At 56.0% G+C, this 23,574-nt stretch overlaps 2 protein-coding genes across 2 annotated transcripts; one reads left to right on the forward strand and one right to left on the reverse strand.

The window, feature by feature from the left end:
* The first annotated feature begins 41 nt into the window (after positions 1–41).
* LOC144943903 (transcription initiation factor TFIID subunit 11-like) lies at positions 42–5,306 on the forward strand. Its single transcript, XM_078871752.1, has 5 exons — positions 42–101; positions 1,575–1,868; positions 2,169–2,256; positions 3,559–3,655; positions 4,209–5,306. The coding sequence occupies exons 2-5, from the start codon at positions 1,612–1,614 to the stop codon at positions 4,337–4,339; spliced, it is 573 nt and encodes a 190-aa protein (XP_078727878.1). The 5' UTR covers positions 42–101; positions 1,575–1,611; the 3' UTR covers positions 4,340–5,306.
* A 314-nt stretch (positions 5,307–5,620) lies between these two features.
* On the reverse strand, positions 5,621–23,049 carry LOC144943865 (1-phosphatidylinositol 4,5-bisphosphate phosphodiesterase eta-2-like). The gene is made up of 21 exons (XM_078871700.1): positions 22,909–23,049; positions 22,347–22,380; positions 21,034–21,210; positions 20,569–20,923; positions 20,023–20,152; positions 19,069–19,281; positions 18,855–18,948; positions 17,290–17,493; positions 15,871–15,991; positions 12,982–13,156; positions 11,953–12,102; positions 11,105–11,218; positions 10,901–10,989; positions 10,582–10,733; positions 10,280–10,465; positions 9,686–9,793; positions 8,629–8,753; positions 8,097–8,181; positions 7,737–7,883; positions 6,997–7,076; positions 5,621–6,351 (listed from the first exon to the last, which is right to left on the reverse strand). The coding sequence occupies exons 1-21, from the start codon at positions 23,047–23,049 to the stop codon at positions 6,232–6,234; spliced, it is 3,000 nt and encodes a 999-aa protein (XP_078727826.1). The 3' UTR covers positions 5,621–6,231.
* Between the last annotated feature and the right edge of the window lie 525 nt (positions 23,050–23,574).

Here is a 23,574-nt window from a genome sequence, read left to right on the forward strand (position 1 = left end):
GCCGACCAATGGGAAGCGCCGAAGCGGGCGAGGGGGGGCGAGGTGTGGGGGGGGGCAGGCGGCGGTGCAGCCACTCGAGTCGGTCTCTCGGCACCACGCCGGTGAGTCGGCGCCTTCTGCTCCTCCTGCTGCTCTTCTCCGTTGCCTGTTGCTGTGTGCTCCGTCTCCCCTGTCGCTGCCTCGCGCTTGTGCAAGAGAATCGGGTTCGAGCCCCACGACGGCGGCCACATCGGGTGGCGTCTTCGGGCGCTCTGGCGGCGCGCGGCGCGACGGCCTCGTTCGGGGAGATTCCCCGAGGCGGGCCGGCACGCGGCCTGCGTGGCCCTGGGGGAGCTGGTTTAACACGGAGCAGGTTTTCGCGACCAAGATTATTCATAATCAACGTTTTTGGGTTAAATCGCGTTATTTATAAATGTGTCGTAACCCTCCGCCACCCGACACGGCCAATCAGCAAATAAGTGTCACGTTGACAAAAGACAAAATAGTTCACTGCTTTAGCCCACCGGTGGGTTGAAGCTGATCTTAAAGGCGCATTGAAAAATTATTGACTGATGCTCTTGCTGTTGTGGAGTGACTCATGCAGCCAGCTGTGGCTGCAGGGTTTTGGTAGTACATGTTGTTTGTCGTTTATTGTGAAAATTCCGTCAGTTCCTATGATCACTGTTTCATTGCTTTATTTTGGTGATTACGAAAAGTTGACTGGTTTTGGCTGTTTGTTGTAGTACGGAGTAAGACTGATGGCCTTAATCTAAGTTGTCTTATGGTTGTTGTTGTTTGACTTGCATCCCACTGGGATTTTTGCACACAGCGTTGGTGTACGGTGCTTTTTCTGCAATAGTTTGCACTTAGTCACATATTCACTTTAAGATGTTTTCTTGTTCATGTTTTTGTTTGTTGCGGTTGCACCCGATTCAACAAGCCGGATGGCTTACAGGGCTACACCTAATAAATGAACTTGAAACCACAACATTTACAATTTTTGAGTACGACGTTTTGCTGGTAATTACATCCAGCATCATCGGGCAATTCGTACTCAAACATTGTAAATGTTGTGGTTTCACGCTTCAACACACCGGTGGGCTAAAGCAGTGAACTATTTGTCTTTTGTCAACGTCACACTTTTTTGATGATTGGCCGTGTCGGGTGGTGGTGCGCTGCGGCGTTATTTGACGAGACGCGCTTTCAAGAGCGATCTGCATTGTGAGGTTTTGCCAATTTCCTTGTTGAGGTACGATACGAATGCTGCGTGTGGGAGAAAACTGGAGAATGAGATAACGCTCATAGATCCACACAGATGGGTTCACGAACTCCGTTGTGATCTCTGCGTGACCGAAGTATAATGTTGAAGATCTGATATTTGAACTGTGACCTTTCGCGTTTAATGTCGGTTGGATATTTAAGTTGTGAGACAAGCGCTTGTCACGTGTTACACCACAAACTTTACAAGCAACCGCACACATTTTGCTCAACCTCGCCACACCTTGTGTAACGATCCTCGGGACGTTAAACTTGTGTTTATTGAATGTGGAACCCACGTTGATAGCCCTGGCGCTGCTGCTGCCGTGTCCGTGCAGGGCACAAGCCGCTGGTGCCCGCACGGAGCGAGCGGTGATGGAAGGCGCGGGCAGCGGAGCCGCGCTGCTGGAGGGCGCCGACCCCAAGGCCGCGGCTCTGAGCGATCGCGGGGAGGAGGCGGACGCCAAGGAGGGAGCTGCGGGCGAGGCAGCGGCGGCGGCGGCGGCGCTGGGAGCCGACGAGGAGGACCCGTCCTCGGACCCGTCCTCGCCCGCCGCCCGCGCCAAACTCGAGCGAGAGAAAGCGGAGCGCGCACGGCAGAAGCACGACGAGGACGAGATCCAGAAGATGCAGTGAGTGGCGGGGGGGGGGAGTCCATGCACGTTGGTGACGTGGGGGTTTACCACACGGGATCAGTTCAGATATCCCTCGCCACTGTTGTTATCCATGGCCTGAAATCCAAACTCAAGACTGGCAGGTTCACAATACAGCACTGTGCCGAGCTCACTCACCAGACTATGTAAATGGGTACTGATTGTAAGTTCCGTGGTATTTCAATGTGGAGGTAGAATGAAAGTGGCGCAAGGCAGCACTGTCGTGTGTCCTCTTTGCTCATGATGACGGACACGGTGGTGGTCGTGTGCGCCTTCCAGGATCCTGGTGTCGTCATTCTCGGAGGAGCAGCTGAACCGCTATGAGATGTACCGGCGCGCAGCCTTCCCCAAAGCTGCCTTCAAACGGGTACCCAGCCACGTGCCCTCACCCCACGTGCCCTCACCCCACGTGCCCTCACCCCACGTGCCCTCACCTCACGTGCCCTCACCCCACACACTGAGCCTCCTTCACAGGTATAGAAATAATAACACCTCCCCATGTTTTGGGGCGGTGACATGGCCCAGCGGTAGCGCATTCACCGCTTGTTGCAAAGGCTCGTGGTTTTAATCAGGCAAGACACCCTGTTTATTACTACAAGTATGTTTATCAAAAATACGTGCCATCTGAAGTTACGGTTAACCCAATCGGCCGCGTGTAAAACCTCTGACGTTCACTCCCCACATTGTACATCAACATTGCCTGCAGTTGCATGAGGATTTCAGGTCATTCATTTTCAGTGGATGGCTGATAAATTGATGATGAACAAGTCAGTCCCAATTAAAATCGTAAGTAATCTATGTGACTGCAATTAAACCTGTCATCTATGTTCAAATACTAAAATATTCCATTACAGAGGCACTGGTGTTGGTCATCCTCTTACCTGCAAGTCCTCTTATCCACACGGCAGATCTCTGATTCTCCCCGTGCTAGGATTTGGAGATAGAATTGCCGAGATAGAATTGTCGTGTAATATGGCACTGGTGCTCATTACCCGCATCTCTTGTGAGGGGAACGAGTCACTCACATTGTCACTTAGTTATAAGATGAAATTCTTTACATGCATCGGAATTTATTAGGATTTTGTAGAAATACACAAGCCTAAAACTAATAAACAAATTCATATTTATGATTCTTGGGGTTCAGTGGAAATGTCCAGTTCTCAAATCTCCCAACTAAGGCCTCTTTCAAAAATTCCCATTCTCTAAAGCCACTTTTTATATTTGTAGCTGTTGGAAGCGTAATATCCGCAGCACCAGATGCGTCACTCGTGATATGGTGTGAACTTCTCACACACAAACGGATTCTTCTCCGCATCGCTTAAGCCTGGCTGTTACTTGAACTTAGTGTTCACCTCACATCTTCTGCTGACGTGCAGGACAGAGAACAAACGAGCTCCTGCGTGTGGGCAACAGAGCGGAGGTGTTGCCCATGCAGCATGATTTTTTATTGTGGTGATGCCCGGTGTGGGTGTCCGTAACGTAGCACTGGCATGGAGCTCCCTCACAGCAGTGCGAATTCTCTCCTCTGCGTGATTCGCTGTATATTTACTAATAAGTGATCTGTATTATTGGTAATGCTGAACATTTACCTGTGCTTGAAATGTATGGCTTTGTTAAACATTAAAAAGGCTGGCAAGTCGAGCTAATGTGGAATCGTGTTTGATTTCAGCTCATCCAGTCAATAACGGGCTGCTCAGTGTCACAGAACGTTGTGATCGCCATGTCCGGCATCGCCAAGGTGTTCGTGGGGGAAGTTGTGGAGACAGGTCAGCCCCATTCTCTCTCCAACACAACATACCTAACCAGTTGGTAACATTCATTACAAACGCACGGTTAAAACCAGTGGGGTGAGACCGACACATCTTAGTAAATAAGCAATATGTAAGGAGGAGGTGTATTGAAGTTTTCTGACAATTCTGACAAGTTTAACAAGAAAATAGACAAGTCTTGAAATATTGTAGCATAACCACATGTCTATCAGAACACGCTTTTCAATCTTTTAACCATAGTTATTAGTTTTCATTTTAAATCTTAAATGTAGTCTTTGGAACAACCACCATCATCTTGGCCATTAATTGTGCTGTATCCGTCATTATCAGAGAAACGCACATTCTCATGTTGTGGTTAAGATAACCGCTACACCGTCACGCATTGAGGTACAACCCATACCTACTGCTGCCAGCCATGAAGATTGTCACCTGGTCATCTTTTAAATGTAACCTGAACATGTTTTTCAAACATTGAGTAAATTGTGCTTAATCCCAGTGTTTTATCCAGCGGATGTAATTGTATTTGTGCCGGCGTGCGTGCGTGGTGCAGCGCTGGACGTGTGCGAGGAGTGGGGGGACACACCTCCCCTGCAGCCCAAGCATCTGCGGGAAGCCGTGCGACGGCTCAAGGCACGTGGGCAGATTCCCAACACGAAATACAAGCGGGTGCTATTCCACTGAATGTACCACACAACACCACCACCTGCCACCTGTCCAGTGCAACGAGTAGACTGCCATCCACCAGACAGAGGGGAGCATGTGCACCTCACGACAGCGTATGTAGCCTGCACCGAGTGCAGTTATGCGGCCTTTATTTAACTGCAGTGGGCTATGTCATGTTCCACAATTTTGACTGGAGTCCAAATGCCTCCACCATTTGGTGTTCACATTCACATTTGTCGAGTCTCAATGTGCAAGAGTTAGTCACACACCCTAACTTAGTTTACCTCTGTCAGGTAAATAAATAGGTGGCAAGATATGAAAGGTCATTAACACGACGTGCCGTGGCGTCGTGTTGTGGTAGACGCTGCGCTGCTAAACGTCCATGCCTTGTGTTGCTGCCCCCCACGTCCTCATCGCTGCAGCTCATGCCCAGCCTAACTCATAATTTTGCCCACCGGACAAAGGGGGGCTAGGGGCCCCAGTAGGGAGCTAGGGGCCCCAGTGGGGAGCTTGGGGGTCACGTGGTTGGGGGACCTGTACCTTCGAGAAGGGGGGCGTGGCCTGGGGCGGAGCCGGCCACGCCGCGGGAGTTATAAGCGGGGTGTGAACAGAGCTGGGCTGTTCTACCCCGGGATGAAGACATCAGCAGTCCTCGAGTCTCCGATCGTCGTTTGTGACCAGGCAGCCCGTCTCCTGCCCTGGTCACGCTGTGTGGTACTCCCCGAGTGTTAGTGAGATTAGGAACGGTGGTCACCACCCTGTATATAATGTTCACGTTGGTTGTTGTGTTAATAAATAGTGTTGCCTTCAAGTTGAGTGGGCCTCAATTGAACCCACTACAGATGTAATACGCTCACATTTTTTATTTTGTAAAAGTGATCATTAACTATTTCGCCATGAGCTGTTGCATATTCTTTACAATGTAATATTTTGTTAAAATGTTATATTTTTTGTAAATAAAAATGGCATCAATAAATGTGTAAAATATTGAAAATTGTATTAAGATGTTTCAGTTTTAATTTCCACAGCCGTTATGCCAGTCGCTATGGCGTGGTGTCTGGCACAGTTGCCGAGGCAGCCCCTATAACGCGGTCGTGAAGACAGTCTCTATAACAGGAGGTACAACATCGTCTCTGACGCAATCTCTGACAGCCTTGACAGTCTGTAACGGTCACCATGGTGCAGTCGTTATGACTAAGTAGCGGCCACTGATGCCCTTGACAAGGTTGCTGTGACCCAGTCTGACGCATTTTCTCAGTCGCTATGAGGCCATTGCTATGACACTTAGTGAGACGAACTCTTGGTTTGACGCATTCGTGATGTGGTCACTGATGGCGTCTATCACAGCAGCAGCTGTTATTTCTAAAGGAAATTTACACAGATGTGACCTTGCACACACGGCCCAAAAATCAGTCCACTGGCAATGAACAAACCTTACTCCAAACCACACAATACAGTTTATATTCCAATAATTTAATATACTTAATTAAAATCCGAAGTAAAAAAGTTTACAAATTACATAAAATCAAACAAATGTATCTTACAGTCCTCTTACAACCCTAGTTTAAATAAAAAAACACTTCCCATAAACCCTACTACCCATTGCATACAGTGACACTGTCACCACAACAATGCCTCGTGGGTAAATGCTAGGACATTTAATCACGGGTAAGGTTTTTTGTGTTTAAAGCTCCATTTGCACATTCTCTCCATTGAAGCAGCTGATTAGTGCTCACGAAAAACTTGAGGATAAGAGAGGAATTGGAAGAATGCATTGCCGTTACATCTGATGGAATACAATGCCCTTGGGTTTCGTATTGAGATAAAATCTGTCTTGGATCAGGGCTGAGAGCCGGATCGAAGTGTGTTCACACTCAAGGGGTGATCGGTTGAGGTCCAGGGTGGACGATTCATGGAAGAGAGGTCCTGGGGGTGGCTCTCATGCCGTGCCTCCGACGAGGTGCATCCCCCACACCGCATTCCCTCGATTTGCAACCCAGAGCTCGCATCAGGTTGGAAGCCTGCCTCGCCTGCACACAGACGTACGCACACGGACTTGCACGCGGCCTTGCACGCGGCCACGCGAGATACATGCACACACCAGGGCATACACGAGCAAGCGGCTGCAACTCCTCCACCTTCAGCAAGTGCGGTCGGAATTCTAACGCATGCTAATTGAACTGTGCGATGCACAACCTATTGTGATGCGTTCATCTAGCTATTGCTTATGAAGGCCTGTTACCACAAGCCACCACACTGAACCATCCCACTCCGGTAATAAGTGGAAACTTTGAATTCCAGGCATGTATGGGTAAATGCAATCGTTCGCGAATGTAACTTTTAGGGTAATTAATTGAATGAGACAACATACGAGGGAGTGCAAACGAGACAAAAAAATAACACGATTTCTCAATCGAATCGTGATCCCGCAATCAACGATTCGTTGAACTTAAGGGGGCTGGGGATGTTATCTGCATGCTCGACACCACACAAAGTAAAAAACCTGGTTCATTAGCATCTCAAGTCTTCATACTGGGAAAAGCTGATGAGGCACAGTGACTTACATATGGATGATGTGCATGAAAACAGTGGGGAGACAATACAATAAAAATCCGTGACAAGGGCATTCACAGGCACTGGGAAGAGTCACGCGGGGAGACGGAGCGCTCGCTTGCCTTGCCGTGGATCTGCTCAACGGTGACGTAAACAAAGATGGACGCCTCGCTCAGGCCTTCCAAGCGTACGTGGCGGTAACCTGCCAGGCGAGAGAGCAACAACCGGCATGGAGCAGAGAGCCCAACATCAGCCACGGCGAAGAGCGTTGCGGCCCGGCACAGACGGCAGAGGAAGAACAGTTGTGGCTCGACACGGGGGCATGGTGAGCCATCTGTGCGGAGTACGTAGGGTGTAGTGCATTAGTGTGGGGTATGGTTCCAAAGTAACTCTTGCACCGAGTTCGATTCCAAGCCATAGCTAAACTCGGTGGCAAGTGATATCTGAACTTTGGCCCTAGGCCAACCCAATGTACCTCAGCGTGGTGTAAACATCAGCACTGAGGACAAAAGTGGCCGGGCATGGCGCAGGGGGTGTGCCATCCTAGCCTTTGTGGGTGCTCGCTTACAGATTTTATTTTCTCGTTTGTACTCGTGAGTGGTATATGCATGGTGAGTGGAATTCTGAGTGTCTGCTTGCTGCGTGTTGCTGGTGAGTGGTGTGGATATGGCGAGAGGGAATGTTTGGTGAGCAGTGTTTGTTGGTGAGCAGTTGTGCGTGCTGTGTGTACGCCGTGTGATGCTGTGTGTGGCGAGTGCACCGTGTGTGTGTTGTGTGTGGCGAGTGTGCTGTGTGCATGTGTGCTGTGTGGCGTGTGTGCTGTGTGTGTGTGCATGCGTGCGCTGAGAGATTTAGCACGAACCAGGCAGGATGCTGGACAGGGCGATCGTCTTCTGTCCAATGAAGTTTCTCCCAATGGGGTCGTCGTCCCAAACCACGAATCGCACCATGGCCAGCTCCGGCATGTGGATGATAAACACGAGCGTCTCGTCCCACAGTGGCTGAAACCCTGAACACGGCACGCACATCGCGGCTCGTGCCCCGACAGCCAAACACGCAGATCCCCCGTGGAGCCTTCATGGACTGTGTGTATGGTGTGTGTATGGTGTGTGTGTGTATGGTGTGTGTGTGCGTATGATGTGTGTGTGCGTATGATGTGTGTGTGCGTATGATGTGTGTGTGCGTATAGTGTGTGTGTGTGATGTGTGTGTTTGCTCCTTGCCATTATCGTCCACCACCCTGGTGCGCCGCACTGCGGAGTCGACCGGCAGCCCCACCACCTCCACCTCCACGTAGGGGTCGATGATCTGAGCGCAACGTGGAGATGCATCGTGCACAACACTCACGCCCCGCACTCACTCACGCCCCGCACTTAAACCCTACACATGGTCAGTCCCCGTGCTTCCATCATCAGCGCTTCACGGCTCCTCTCACAGGCGAGGCGGGAGCGTGCGAGTGAAGAGGCATCATCGCTGCTCTTCACCGCGGACCCGTTTTGGGCCTGGTCGCGGTGACCTCCCGAGGTTTGGTCTGCAGGAGCCGAAAGCTGCGTATGTGGGAGTCGCGATCTTGAATTTACAAAAGCGTTCGCTTTCCCGGAGTCTTCATTTCATACGTAGACTCTCATTATTCCCCTATGACCTACGGGGGGAAGCTTACGTATGTGACAGAGCATCCTTCTCCAGGGCAAGACGATTTAACGGAGATTGTGTTGCTACCTCCACTCCCCCGTGTCTCTCGCGGCGTGTCCTCACCTCGTCTCTAGAGGGCAGCCGCGAGACGGCGGGCTTGGGCAGCCGCTGTCCGCTGATGACGCGCACCGTGAGGTACGTGCGAGCCCGGCCCCGGGAGGGATTGTCGCTCAGAGGGTTGAAGTGGCCTGAGGGAACAGGTCAAGGGTCGCGAGCGGCAGAGTCTCCGTGTTAGCGTGAGCATTGCCGGGCAGGCCCCGAGCCACCTGTGGAAATTCCACATTCCTTTAGCGGGGGCGATCTGATTATAATAGAACGGCCAACTTGAATTCACGCAAAGTGGTGCTCATTGTATTCACTGTAGAGGGATGTTGGGCTGAGTCAACCCTTGTCTGGGATACGATTTGAATATCCAGCCACCTGCACACCCAGCCACACATCCAGCAGCATACCTGTCAACCCATACGGTTTACCCAGATTTTTGTTCAGGGAAATTGAGTTTTCAAGTCCATATGGCATACAGCCGTTTCAATATGGGCAATTCTTTTTTTATCTATTTGTTTGTGTTTCTGCCTTGTGATGGGACTTTGTAGAATGAACGTTGATATTTACAAGGGCACGGGGTGACCAATAAGATCTGAATTGGTCTGTAATAAGGTAGGGCACTGATAAGGGGTTGACAGGTATGCAACAATCCAGCCACCCAGCAGCCCAGCGACTCGGGAGGAAAAAGGAAATGCAATTTGATTGCATATGAACTCTTCATGGGTGCGAGTTTATGTACAGTGTGGGTTGTCAAAGGCAGAGGGTGGGAGTGGGATTGTGGCGAGACAGATTTCGTATCCAGGGTCCACACGATGAAATATCGCCGCTAATCCGCGGCGCTGCGAAGGCCTGCTGGCACGGCCAGAGTACTGGACTGCTGCGGGTACAGAGGGAAAGCATCGAGAGCGGGTCAGCGACAGAGCGCAGAGGCACTGCGAGCCGAATGCACTGTGCGATGCTCGTTCCACAACGTGAAACATGCGGTAGACAGCCCTTCATCAACCCACTGCTGGGCGAGGGCCTCCCCACGCCGTGCAGTCGCGCTCACACGATGTTTGAAAAGGATAACACTCACCCGTGCACATCTCAGCCGGCTTCAGGACGTATCCACAGTTCCCATTGGCTGCAAATTTTGCTCGATTGAGCTGCATGGGTCGCCCTTCCGTCTGGTAGTTGAGAGAGACTGGAATGAAGGGGAAGCGCACGAGGTCACTCCCAAGGTCACGGACGTCCCTTGCGGCGTTTACCTGCCGTCACTGCAATCTCCACTTTCCAACAACTGACAGCACCCTACGTGGAACAGAAGGTATACATTTATACACACGTACTTTCGTTTTTTTCAGCAGTGTTCTGCATCGGAATGTTCGGCCAATTCCATTGTAAGGAGTGATATTGCATGTGCCCATAGAAATCCCGTGTACACGAGGGAATAACATTCAAATCTCCGCACAGGTGGATTTAAGAACTCGTTTACACTGTGCTACCATCTCCTGGCCATCCCACAACGCACAGGGTTTTGGGAGTTTGACAAAACGCCACGTGATCCACCAACCCCTGCCTTCAAAGGTCAGCGCGTCGCAGGCCGCGCCGCCACGCTTGACAAGAGTGAACCTGGACGCGGCGCGCCGAGAGCCACGCCGCGCCGAGAGCCACGCCGGAGCCCACCCACCCATCTGAGTGCCCGCGTTCCAGAACGGCTCGGGGCCGTAGTTGCTGGAGGACACGCGGTGGGCCGAGGGGTAGACGCGGGCCAGGCGAGCGCTCGCGAACGCCGCCAGCTCCTGCGCGCGTTCCGACGCCAGCGCGGAGGCCTGCCGCTCCGCAAACGACGTCACGCTCCACCGGGGAGGTGGCCCTGGGGCGAGACGGCGGCCGTTCGGCTCACTCGGTCGGCAAAGTACGGAGCCCCCGCCCCTCCGCCCACGGACCCGGGCACCCCGGCGTAGGCCGGACCTCACGCGCGTCTCTCACCGTGCGAGCCGACGTCGATGGCTCCTCGAGCCCGCGAGCACGCGGTGAGCTCGGAGAGGGCGCGCGACATGCGCGACGTGCGGGCCCGCGGGACGGGAGGCCCCGCGCGCGGGCTCGCCTCGCGTCGTGGCTCCCGCCGCCGGCACGGGGAGCTGCGGGGGAAGGGACTCGTTAACGGCGTCGCCTGCGACCGCACCGAGGAGCGGTCTTTTGCTTTGCCGTTCCTCAATCGGGGCGAACGCCCGTGCGCGCGCACGTACGCTCGTGCGTTCGCCACGCTAGTTGACGCACGAGCCCCCTCCCGCTTGCGTCCTCTGACCTGACGGTGTAGGCCACGGGGCGCTTGGTAGAACCCGGGAGTTTGTCCCCACAGCTGCTGCCGATTGCTTTCTCGCGGCAGTTCTGCGCCTACGGGCGGCACAGTTTAGCCGCGGGTGTGGGGCGCAGGGAGGTGCGTGTCAGATGAGAATGAGCGGCGGAGGCCACGCCGGTGGTGGTCGCCGTGGCGAGAGGCTTTGCTCACCTTGCGCCTCGGCAGGAGACCGAGGAGAGAGCGGCTGCGGCGCACCGTGGCACGCCCCTCGCCTTGCGCCGCCACCTCCTCGGCACAGGGGCACACGCCAGCCGCACCGCCACCCTGCCGTGGCACAGGGGAGGCACTGGAACAACGTGGCGTGTGTGGGGGTGTGTGGGGGTGTGTGGGGTGTGTTTGGGGTGTGTGTGATGTGTGTGTGATGTGTGTGGGGTGTGTGGTGTGTGTGTGTGGCGTGTGTGGCATGTGGCGTGTGTGGGGTGTGTGGGGGTGTGTGGGGGTGTGTTTGGGGTGTGTGTGATGTGTGTGGGGTCTGTGTGGGGTGTGTGTGTGTGGGGTGTGTGTGTGGGGTGTGTGGTGTGTGTGTGGGGTGTGTGTGTGTGGGGTGTGTGTGGGGTGTGTGTGTGTGGGGTGTGTGTGGTGTGTGTGTGGGGTGTGTGTGTGGTGTGTGTGTGGTGTGTGTGTGTGGGGTGTGTGTGTGTGGGGTGTGTGGGGTGTGTGTGTGGTGTGTGTGTGGGGTGTGTGTGGGGTGTGTGTGTGGGGGGTGTGTGTGGGGTGTGTGGGCTGTGGCCAGCGTGGGAAGACCCCAGCTTGACTGCTGACAGCATATGGCCGGGGCCCGCCCCCCGCTGCGGGAGTTCACCGCGTCTCGTGCACATCGCCACAAACACCGCGCGTGCTCCTCGGGACATCTGCACCGTGAGTATAAATCACGTCGCGCCCTTTGTTGGGTTGGGCACAATGTGGCCACGGCCACCACGCACGCGGCACCCCGACGACGCCCAACTTTATTCCTCAGCGCGGCCGCTTCACTTCAACCGCGTGCGGTGCCACCTCACCTGGGCACAGTGCCACCTCACCTGGGCACGGTGCCACCTCACCTGGGCACGGTGCCACCTCACCTGGGCACGGTTCACGCTCGTCTCACTCTCCAACTCAGCGTCGTCCACGCCGTCCACGCCCTGCGTTGTCACCGAGATCTTTTTACCCTGCGCTCCCAGTCGCACCCGCCAGGCCGTGCATCTTCACTACCATCGCCAACAACATCCCCACCACCATCGCTAACAACATCACCGCTACCATGGCCAACAACATCTTCGCTACCATCGCCAACAACATCACCGCCACCATCGCCAACAACATCACCGCTACCATGGCCAACAACATCTTCGCTACCATCGCCAACAACATCACCGCTACCATGGCCAACAACATCACCGCTACCATGGCCAACAACATCACCGCCACCATCGCCAACAACATCACCGCTACCATCGCCAACAACATCACCGCCACCATCGCCAACAACATCACCGCCACCATCGCCAACAACATCACCGCCACCATCGCCAACAACATCACCGCAACCATCGCCAACAACATCACCGCTACCATCGCCAACAACATCACCGCTACCATCGCCAACAACATCACCGCTACCATCGCCAACAACATCACCGCAACCATCGCCAACAACATCACCGCTACCATCGCCAACAACATCACCGCTACCATCGCCAACAACATCACCGCAACCATCGCCAACAACATCACCGCTACCATCGCCAACAACATCACCGCAACCATCGCCAACAACATCACCGCCACCATCGCCAACAACATCACCGCCACCATCGCCAACAACATCACCGCCACCATCGCCAACAACATCACCGCAACCATCGCCAACAACATCACCGCTACCATCGCCAACAACATCACCGCCACCATCGCCAACAACATCACCGCTACCATCGCCAACAACATCACCGCTACCATCGCCAACAACATCACCGCTACCATCGCCAACAACATCACCGCCACCATCGCTCACAACATCACCGCTACATGTCATTTACATACCTCACCTTCAGCAAAATCTTTCCCATGAGGCTCTGTGGCGAGGGCCACTGTGCATCATCAGCTGTTGGAAGGTCAGAGGGCAGCAGAAGCAGGTCTCCCAGAATGCTTTGCAAGTAATGGGCCATTTTGTCTTGTTGAGCCAAACTGCAGTGATTCTCCAGGGAGACGATGACCGGATATCTGAAAGTGAAGAATGGAACGTTTCACCACTGTGCAGACAGCAGTGGGGAAATCTCATGAGGAACATTTCCGGACTTTGTTCCATTGTAACAACGAGACGGGTCAATGGCGGTAGGAATTCGGAGAAACTGGCCTTTAATTTTCATCATCCAATTACAACCAACAATTCCGTATTCTAAACAATAACGCCGATCAAGTCTTGCCACCGACACAGAGCGGCGAGAGCAGACAGCCTCTCTCAATTTACTGCTCGATAAAGACCACTTCACGCCATGCAAGTCACGGGGGTTGTTTGACCATACTTCACCACAGTGGTCGGTGCCGCTAAGTTCGTAGCGCCATACACGGAACGCTGCGACGCTTGTCCCCCCGTTTCCATCGTTGCCCCCCAACCGAAACGCGACTGACTGCACATGAACAGGAATCCAAGATCCAGTTCACGTCGGTGACCGCACTGCACAGAACGTATTTAATTACTCGGAAATGGGGTGAACGCAACCATTCCCACTGATACGCAACAACTTAATCTCGTAAACAATGTCATAGGGGCCCTTCACATCAATCATGTGGCCGTGGGATGACAGGGGGGAGCCGAGGGATTTGGATGACACCACAGCTGATGAGCCTGATCCTGCGATTAGAGAATCCGATGTCAACAGAGCACATTGACAGCGGTGAGTTGAACGCCCAGATTTTATCCTGTTACGGAAATGTTGCGTCCCATAAGGGGACTTTACAGGACTGACGCAAGCCGGCTGGTTTGTTTCAAAGCAGATGTGAGACCGCCGCGTGACAACACGGGGAATTCCGTCGGTGTTTGTTGCGCTCTGGCAACGCTCGACGGGGAGGAGACTCAGAAGGGGGAAGCCTCCCGAGCGAGGACTCTCCAGGGCGGCAGACGCCGGAGGCCTCTGCCAGCGATGGCACAAGGACCCCTCACGGACTCCGCCCGGACTCCGCGCGGACCCCGCACGGACCCCGCACGGACCCCGCACGGACTCCGCACGGACTCCGCACGGACTCCGCACGGACTCCGCACGGACTCCGCACGGACTCCGCACGGACTCCGCACGGACTCCGCACGGACTCCGCACGGACCCCTCACGGCTCTGCAGCGTGATGCCTCCGCCCATTGGAATGTGCCGCCAGCCATGGCCCCTGGGCGCTCGGCACCTTGTTCACGTAACCTGCCGACGTGCCCCGACTGCACGCGGCTGCTGCCGTCACTCGATCCGAGCGGCACGGCCCCTCGCTGTGGCACCGGAGCTTGGAGCGCGGGACGCACGGCTGGAGGGAGGGGTGAGGCTGGAGGGGGGGGGGTGAGGCTGGGGGGGTGAGGCTGGAGGAGGGGGGGAGGGGGTGAGGCTGGAGGGGGGGGGTGAGGCTAGAGGGGGGGGGAGGGGGTGAGGCTGGAGGGGGGGGTGAGGCTGGAGGGGTGGGGGGGTGAGGCTGGAGGAGGGGGGTGAGGCTGGGGGGGGGGTGAGGCTGGAGGGGTGAGGCTGGAGGGGGGGGGGAGGGGGTGAGGCTGGGGGGGTGAGGCGGGAGGGGGGGGGGAGGGGGTGAGGCTGGAGGGGTGGGGGGGGTGAGGCTGGAGGGGTGGGGGGGTGAGGCTGGAGGGGGGGGGGTGAGGCTGGAGGGGTGGGGGGGTGAGGCTGGAGGGGGGGGGGGGTGAGGCTGGAGGGGTGGGGGGGGTGAGGCTGGAGGGGGGGGGGTGAGGCTGGAGGGGTGGGGGGGTGAGGCTGGAGGGGGGGGGGGTGAGGCTGGAGGGGTGGGGGGGTGAGGCTGGAGGGGGGGGGGGTGAGGCTGGAGGGGGGGGGGTGAGGCTGGAGGGGTGGGGGGGTGAGGCTGGAGGGGGGGGGGTGAGGCTGGAGGGGTGGGGGGGTGAGGCTGGAGGAGGGGGGTGAGGCTGGGGGGGGGGTGAGGCTGGAGGGGTGAGGCTGGAGGGGGGGGGGAGGGGGTGAGGCTGGGGGGGTGAGGCGGGAGGGGGGGGGGAGGGGGTGAGGCTGGAGGGGTGGGGGGGGTGAGGCTGGAGGGGGGGGGGTGAGGCTGGAGGGGTGGGGGGGTGAGGCTGGAGGGGGGGGGGTGAGGCTGGAGGGGTGAGGCTGGAGGGGGGGGGGGGTGAGGCTGGAGGGGTGGGGGGGGTGAGGCTGGAGGGGGGGGGGGTGAGGCTGGAGGGGTGGGGGGGTGAGGCTGGAGGGGGGGGGGGGTGAGGCTGGAGGGGTGGGGGGGGTGAGGCTGGAGGGGGGGGGGTGAGGCTGGAGGGGTGGGGGGGTGAGGCTGGAGGGGGGGGGGGTGAGGCTGGAGGGGTGGGGGGGTGAGGCTGGAGGGGGGGGGGGGGTGAGGCTGGAGGGGTGGGGGGGTGAGGCTGGAGGGGGGGGGGGGGTGAGGCTGGAGGGGGGGGGGTGAGGCTGGAGGGGTGGGGGGGTGAGGCTGGAGGGGGGGGGGGTGAGGCTGGAGGGGTGGGGGGGGTGAGGCTGGAGGGGTGGGGGGGTGAGGCTGGAGGGGTGGGGGGGTGAGGCTGGAGGGGGGGGGGGTGAGGCTGGAGGGGGGGGGGGGTGAGGCTGGAGGGGTGGGGGGGGTGAGGCTGGAGGGGTGGGGGGGTGAGGCTGGAGGGGTGGGGGGGTGAGGCTGGAGGGGGGGGGGGTGAGGCTGGAGGGGGGGGGGGGTGAGGCTGGAGGGGGGGGGGGTGAGGCTGGAGGGGGGCGTTCACTCACGGGTTGTGGGTGAAGGAGTGGGCGCCGATACACCGCAGGACGTCCTGAAAGGGGATGCGCGTCGTGAGTGTGCGCCCGTGCGTGACCATCGGCTCGCCGTCCGGGCCGTCCCAGCTGTCGACTACGGAGGTCGTTTCAAAACGCGACAGGAGAGCGAGCGCACGGTCTGCTATGCCCGCTCCGCCAGACACATCTGTGACATTCTCTCCGCATCTTGCGCAGACCACTGACTGAAGATAGAGACTTCACGTCAAAGTGCGGAATGTTGATATTCCTCCGTTACAACGGCGTCACGCCAAAATCGGGCCAGCCAGATTGCACGTTCGAATTACGAACGGACAGAACAGAACTGACTCTATCTCCCCTATTGGCATCCCAGAAGAAGTGTCCATGCCATTCGGCTGCAGCTAGCACAGCGAACACTACCGAGTTCTCCTCTCCTCTGCTCGTTGCACGCAGAGTGGAAGAAGCCTGCTCCCTGTTAATTTTTGTTTGACCCTGGTAAGAACTCAAGAAACCAACATGAAACTCAATTGCAAGACTGACCTGGGTCACCAAAGTGACCAGCTCAATACAAATGAAATACATAATACAACAGGTTTTTCTGGGCTAGGTTGCGTAAATATAAATGTGTCGTTAAACCCGCCACCACCCGACAGCCAATGAGTAAGGGATGTCATGTAAACAGAACGTGCCAATGTGTTACGAGTACAGCACACCGGTGTGTTGGAGAGCAAATCCACAACATTCACAATCTGAGTACGACGTTTCGCCAGTAATTGCAACTAGCTTCATCAGGCGACAGCAGCCAGATTTGTGGAGAAGTCCTCCTCCTGTCTCAGTCCCGCGTTGAAGCAAATAGAAATCAGCACGAACATAAATCAATGTTAAATTCCCTGTAGCAGAAGTCTGCCGAGACAGATTATCTTTAGACCGCTCATAATGTAATTAACGACATGTAATTATAATTAAGTTACTGAAACATTCAACAGACATAGGGTGACTGTTGCACTAATATGTAACCAGACGTGGAAATACACGAGTCCAATACCACTCTGCAAGTTCAATTATCGTAAAGAATCGAGAGCTCGGCATCAAATCGCGGTTTTCATGGCAGAGCAAGAGGGGACGTTGTTTGTGGATTTCCACAGGGAGTGAGAGCCGTGTGAGCGTTTCGACCTCGGTAGAGAGGAATTGATATACCTATGCAATTTTCACTTCTATTTTTATTTATTTAAGTGACTTGCTTCACCTTTTCTCTATTTAGCACTCCTATAGTGTCGTGTGTTGTTGTTGTAACTTGTGGACCCCGCCCCTACTGGGACATCTGTGTTAAAGAGGCTCATAGCTCATCGGATTCCTCCACCAGTCTCAACAAAGACTCTGTGTTTCACAGCGACCCCACGTGCCGTTCGGTACCTTCCACACAGCGGCAGCCGGCGCGCAGCGCGCTCGCGTACGAGTCGGCGCACGCCCGCGACGTCACCTGGTCGCCCGTCAGGTAGGTGTTGTGCGAGGAGGCGATGCAGTAGCGCGTCAGCGGCAGGCCCATGTCCTGGTGCACGGAGCCGTGGGCCGGGTCCACCGCGTCACCTGCAGGGCCGCACAGGTACGCGGTCAACCCTGCTCGCGCACACACAGTTTGCACCGCTAGCAAACACAACGACGGCAAAGACGGCACCAGTAACCCGTTGGGGAGGAGACCCTTATCATTGCCAACCATAATTACTCGTGTTCAAATGCAATTGTGTTCAATCAACCTCAAACTTATCATTCTGGAGATGCCTATTTGCATGAAGCGTGACGAATCAGAGCCTTTGCTGCTTTGGGATAACAGCGCATGGTTCGTGAAATGTTCGTTCATGAATCCTGTATTCTCTCCCACTGCCATTAGCCGAACATCCATTCTTAAAATAATATTACCCAAGTGATAACCTGTGGTACAAAAATAATCCAATACAATGTGGAAATAACAAGTGTGATCGGACTTTACAGGTAAATCACACAAGCGATGTTTGCAAGCTGGGGGGTGTAAGCTGGCTTTTAGAGGATGCCGACCGATGTTCACAACAAATAAAACCCGAGACTCCCACACACAGGTGCCGCCTCAGCTCAGCAAGTACAACTCAGATTCACTCTGCAACGTGGCGTCTAACAGACTGGGAGCAAGTGCTGCTAGAGAACACCGATGCAGGCCAGCACAGTACACGAGGGGGGGGGGGGGTGGCCAGCACCACACCAGGCCACTTTTGTCTCCCAGTAATGATGTTAACACACTGCACCAGGTACTACTCAATTTGAGGCCGAGTCGACTGAGGGCAGGCCCAGGACCGGTTTGGATATTCGTCACCAATGTTGGCTATGAGTGAGAATCGAACTCGGGTTGCCACACAACAACAACAACAACAACCGCCATTCGCCACTAAGTGGCGGTGACGTCACCACGACGCTTGTGCCAGGCCATGTGCACCCTGAGGCCACGTGAAGTGTCGAACGCCCGCTGGCAGGAGGTCACGGGGCAGACCCAGCAGGTGCCACGGGTCGACTGACCGAGATGACCGAGATGACTGGCTGATCCACCACCTGTGCCCCCTACTGTGCCAACTTGCTGTGCTTTAGCCACCCGGCGCTCCGCTCGTTGTTGTGAGCGTCGCTCCTCCGCCCTCCGTTGTTGTTGGAGGGCGACTGCCTCCAACTGCCCAGTAGCGTCCTTCACGAGCCTCCTCCACTGAGGCCGATCTTGACACCGCTGGTACCAGTCATCGGCAAGTCCACTCAGCTCCACGTCCTCCTGTACCACATCACTCCATCTCTTCTCTAGCCCGTGCCGCGCCCGTTTAGCCCCCTCGATCCGGCCGAACAAAAGCTGTTTAGGCATGCGGTGGCTGGGCATGCCACACGCACACATGCACACACGCACACATGCACACACGCACACACACACATGCACGCACACACGCACATGCACGCACACACACACGCACCTTCTAAGCTCAGGCAGCCGTGCCGTCTGTTTTCCGCATCTGGCTCCATGCTGTCGATGATCTCCAAGCACATCGCCCTCGTCACGCCGGGAACCTGGGAAAAACAACTCTCCGGTGAAAACCGTTTGCGTAAACAAAATCCGTGTGGCATTCGCCACATTGAAACCAGCGAAGCGCACGGATAAACGTTCTAATTCAGCGCACGTGACCGCACCTTTTGTTCTTCCGTCATGAACCTGGCCAAATCACCGACGTTCCACAATGGTTTACGATCAAAATGTCCACTGGCGTCCGATTGCCACGGCTGCATCTTGTGAACGTGTCTGTTCATCAGCATGAGGAGGTCGCGGCGTGACGACATCAGAGCGTAGAACGACGAGAATTCCTCAAACGATAAAAACCCTCGATCGTTGTCCACATCCGTTGCCTGCGTGGCAAACAAAACACACGGGCGCACGCGTCACCGAGTGGAGTTGTCGACATCGTCCTTCCTCGCGATCTCCCGGATGTTGAGCACCACTCGTGAGCTGGGCACCGCACCGGGCACTCTGTGCCATGGGCATTTCTGCGCGGACCCCGGAAGCGGGTGATGATTCACCGTACATCGCCAATCGTGATAATCGGAGGTGCACGGAATGCTTACATTGGGAGCAAATAATAAACTGATGAGACACGGGTAGTGCATTGCCAGAAATTATGGAAAAAACTATGTGGTCGAGGTAAATATACACTTTGGGGGTGATCTGATTAAATATTTGTGTCACTACGTCACTCGTTTTGCTCACGTTTATCTTGAGCCCAACTTTGCAGCTTTATTAAGTTATTCAATAATTTCCTGTCGTTAATTTTCATTGTTGTTAAAATGACTGTGTCCTCAACAAATGTGGCATGGTTAATATGATTTACATTTATGCCTTTATAGTTCTAATCCAGTAAGCAAATAATAATCTTCGAACGTTGCAGAGACGAAACTTTGGCCGCAACCCTTTGCTCGTGAGAAAAATTAGCGAGTTGAATAATCTTCGCCAGAGACGATCTATCCACTGCTGGACAAAAGCTTCCCCAAGCCGCCAACATCTCTCACAGACAGAGGGAAAGGGACGGGGCGTTAGCGGGCGGGAGACTTGGAGGCGAAAGGGAGAGAGGGCGGCGGAGGCGAGGGTCGCACCTGGATGAGGTCGTGCAGGCGCTGCCGCGACAGCCGCAGATTCAGGCTGCTCAGCAGAGCGCGGACCTCGTCCAGCGCAAGGCGCCCGTCGCCGTTCCTGTCGGCCGCGGCAAACGTGCGCACCAGGAGCCTGGGGGTCACGTCAGGGAAGATCTCTCCCTGACCTCCGTCTCCCTGGCTCTCCCTCTCTCCGGCAAGCAACGCGTCCAACTCTCACTCACCGCTCGCCACATTCACCCCTCATTCACCTCTCACCTCAATCACCGGACATTCGCCTATAGCCACATTCAACTTGCAGCATCGTCCTACACAGTCCACGCAAACTATTCACGTGACATCGCAGGACCGGCACGGCATACCCGGCCACGTGCATCCCAAGTGCTGACGTTTACACGCCACACCGGTTATTCATTTAAGTGTGTCTCAACCTAGGGGAGGCACAGGACAGGTTTAGATCTCACTCGTCACAGATGCTACGCGCACACACACTGCACACCTCTTGGCGCACACACACTCGCACACGTGCCGTCCGAGTGGGTCGGATACTGTTCATGGCAGTGAAACGTGGGCCCACTGCTGGGTGAGCCCAAATTCATCCCGGCCATGATCATGGTGAGGCCCACACGCCAGGCCAAGGCCTGCTCTCGGCAAGCGGTCATCAGAACCAGCGGTCCGTCGACGGCTCCGTAGAAAACGCTGAGCACGAACGTCGAGTCGGGCTGTCCGAAAGCGCCACGGCCGCTCGCCGTGGCCTCCCCCGGGCCGAGTGCGGCGTCCACCCCGGCACCACGGCCTCCGCAGAAGTCGTAGGGAGCGAACGTCGACACTTCTGCATGAAAGTCTCCGGACGCCGCTCCGACGGGCCAGCCCTGACGCACCTCCCGCACGGCGTCGATGCAAACTGCGGGGGAAGAGCGACACGCGCACACGCGGACGATGACGGCGAGGCGCGCGTCACGCGCCCGGTCCAGAGTGGTGGTCGTGCGTGCAGCTGGAGCCTGCGGCACGCACTGGCGGCCTTGTGGCGCTTGCGTGAGGGGCGCCAGCAGATGCGTCGCCGGCTCTGGTCGAGGTAGAAGACGCGTGGCACGGGGTGCCAGGCCAGGCTGTGCCAGGCCACAGCACGCGAGCCGGGCCGGAGTTTGAGCATGGTGGAGCCGGCCTGCATGACGCTCACGCACCTCTCCACTGCACAACAACCCGACAGCACACCGCGTAGCTTGCCAACGCACTTCCCCACCACCAAACCCACCATAACAACAGCGTATGTGCCAAGAAGCTACGCGAAAGGTACACAGACATCACATTTGTGTGGAAACGTAGGAACACAATGTCTGCCAATCACCATCTCAACGCCTTTTGCAATCGTTTCAATAAACGGCGGTTGCCGCCTTTGAATTTAACAGATTATGGCCACACGTCACACAGGAAAGTGGCGCGTTTCAAACTCGTCTATTGTTACACATGTGGAGGTGTTTGGGCCTTGAGCTTGAGACCAGAACACGTGGAAGACAATAAAAAAATGGCCAAGGAGACTCATCTGAAGCGTGTCCCTGTCTCATGACGGCGGGGTTCATGCCAAGTCCGCACCGTAACCCGATGCAACGTGACTCTACGGTGGGCAGAAGTGACATTTAATAAGTGCTGCCACCGCAAAGTATGCAGGCATCGTCAGCCGTGACCTATCCACTGCTGGATGACGGCCTTTCCCCCGCAGCCCCCCTCACGGTTCCGCGATGCCAGTCAGCCGGTACCCCCCCCCCCCCCCCCCGTGGAGACGAACGCGGCAGCGGCAGCCAGAGGAGCGGGACACGCGGCGGCCCGCGGGCCTCTCCAACCCCCAGGAGTGGCGGCCACTGCCGGCTGCTGCCACCCGAGGCCCAGCCGCTCCTGCCAGGGCCCGCGCCGCGATTCGTTTTGTGCCAAACGAGAGACGTGGCCCGGGTTTGGGGAAATACCGAGCGCTGGGGGCCGTGGTGAGATCACGGAGACGGAGTGAATGCCGGACTAGGGCACAGCGAGAGGGCCTCGTGGCTACAGAGTACGCAGGCGGTGCAACTGCGCCGTAATCCGGGCGCCGAGATGCGTGGAGGGAGGCAGAGAGTTGGACAAGGTGGGTGGCCCCATTGAATGCGTGAGGAGGCCACAGGGCCGACGCCGGCTCCGCTCCACCACTGGGACCTCCACGCAAACCCCTCCGTGGCCACGCTCCACGTCCGCCTGCAGCAGCGGCAGCAGCAGCAGCGGCAGCAGCGGCGGCAGCAGCAGGGCGACTCTGCCCACACCCGGCGCGGTATCACCGCCGCCGCAGCAGAACCACTCACAGTTTCCCTCGAAGCATCCCATGTGGAGCAGGCGCTGTGGTGGGCGAGCACGCAGCGGGGCCCCGTGGTGCCATGCGCCGCAGTCACCGCGCGGGACCACGCGGGGGCGCTCGCGACCCCTCCCCCTCCCCCTGGAGGCCCCCACGAGGCCCCAGAACGCGGCTCGGCATTTGGGGCTCAGTGGGCCACGCGGCTCCCACCAACACCGCGATTACGACGAGAAACAATGATCGCACTTGGCCACCATCCACCACCCCCCTGTGAAAAACATTCACACTACTGTATAGCCACCGTTCATCTTCCTCTAGAACAATGGGCACATGCATACGGGTGTTATACAGACCAACCTATTGTTATCGCGTACTTTGTGAAGTTGAATAAAGCATGTTAATGCAACACCTGGTTTTTCAGGTTTGGTGACATATTTGAAGTGGAGATAAATTGAGTTGGCTGGTTTGGCCGCCCTGTTTGCTCTGCACTGTGACGTGTGATGAGTAGTGACGGCACGCGGGGACTCCCTCCCTCCCTTCCTCCCCGTGTGACCCAGAGTCGGGCGACTTACGGGAAGACGCCCGATCGACTCGCGGCTCTCCGCACCGCCAGAACCTCGCTCGGCGCTGCTGCCGAGTGACGGATTCACTCCGCAGTGGCACTGCGCTTCCTCGTCACCTCCGGGTGTCCTCTCAGACACCGCGATATACATCCAACTTGTTTTTACATTTCCAAAAATCATTTACAAAGAAGGGCAGAGCCGTGCGTTTCCACGAAATGACGCGCGTGTCGAATTGTATCCCATGAGCTGTAACACACATCTGTATGCAGTGCATTTGTGTTGTTGTTGTTAAATGATTGCAAGTGACGGCATTCCAGCTTCCACAAGTGCCGCTGTGTGGACCACCGGTGTGTTTGTGAACATCGCACCAACTTCAATACGCATCAGCAGCATACCTGGGAGAAATCACGGCCCAGCTCTGGGTGTACACGGAGCTTCTATTTTGTGCCACACACCTTGCTCGTGTCATGAGACACAGGCCAAGGCCCACATTATCACTTTAAAAAGAATGCCACTTTTCACACTGAATCACCATCACTGTGTATTTAACGTGCGTCGCATCTCATCACATCGCGAGGTTCATTCAAACGGCTAGAGGTCAACACACAGATCTATAAACCAAAGAACAATGGCAACAAAGCAATCAACGTATAAAAACACACAAATAAATACAAT

Source organism: Lampetra fluviatilis, chromosome 33 (assembly GCF_964198595.1).
Source record: "Lampetra fluviatilis chromosome 33, kcLamFluv1.1, whole genome shotgun sequence".
NCBI lineage: Eukaryota > Metazoa > Chordata > Hyperoartia > Petromyzontiformes > Petromyzontidae > Lampetra > Lampetra fluviatilis.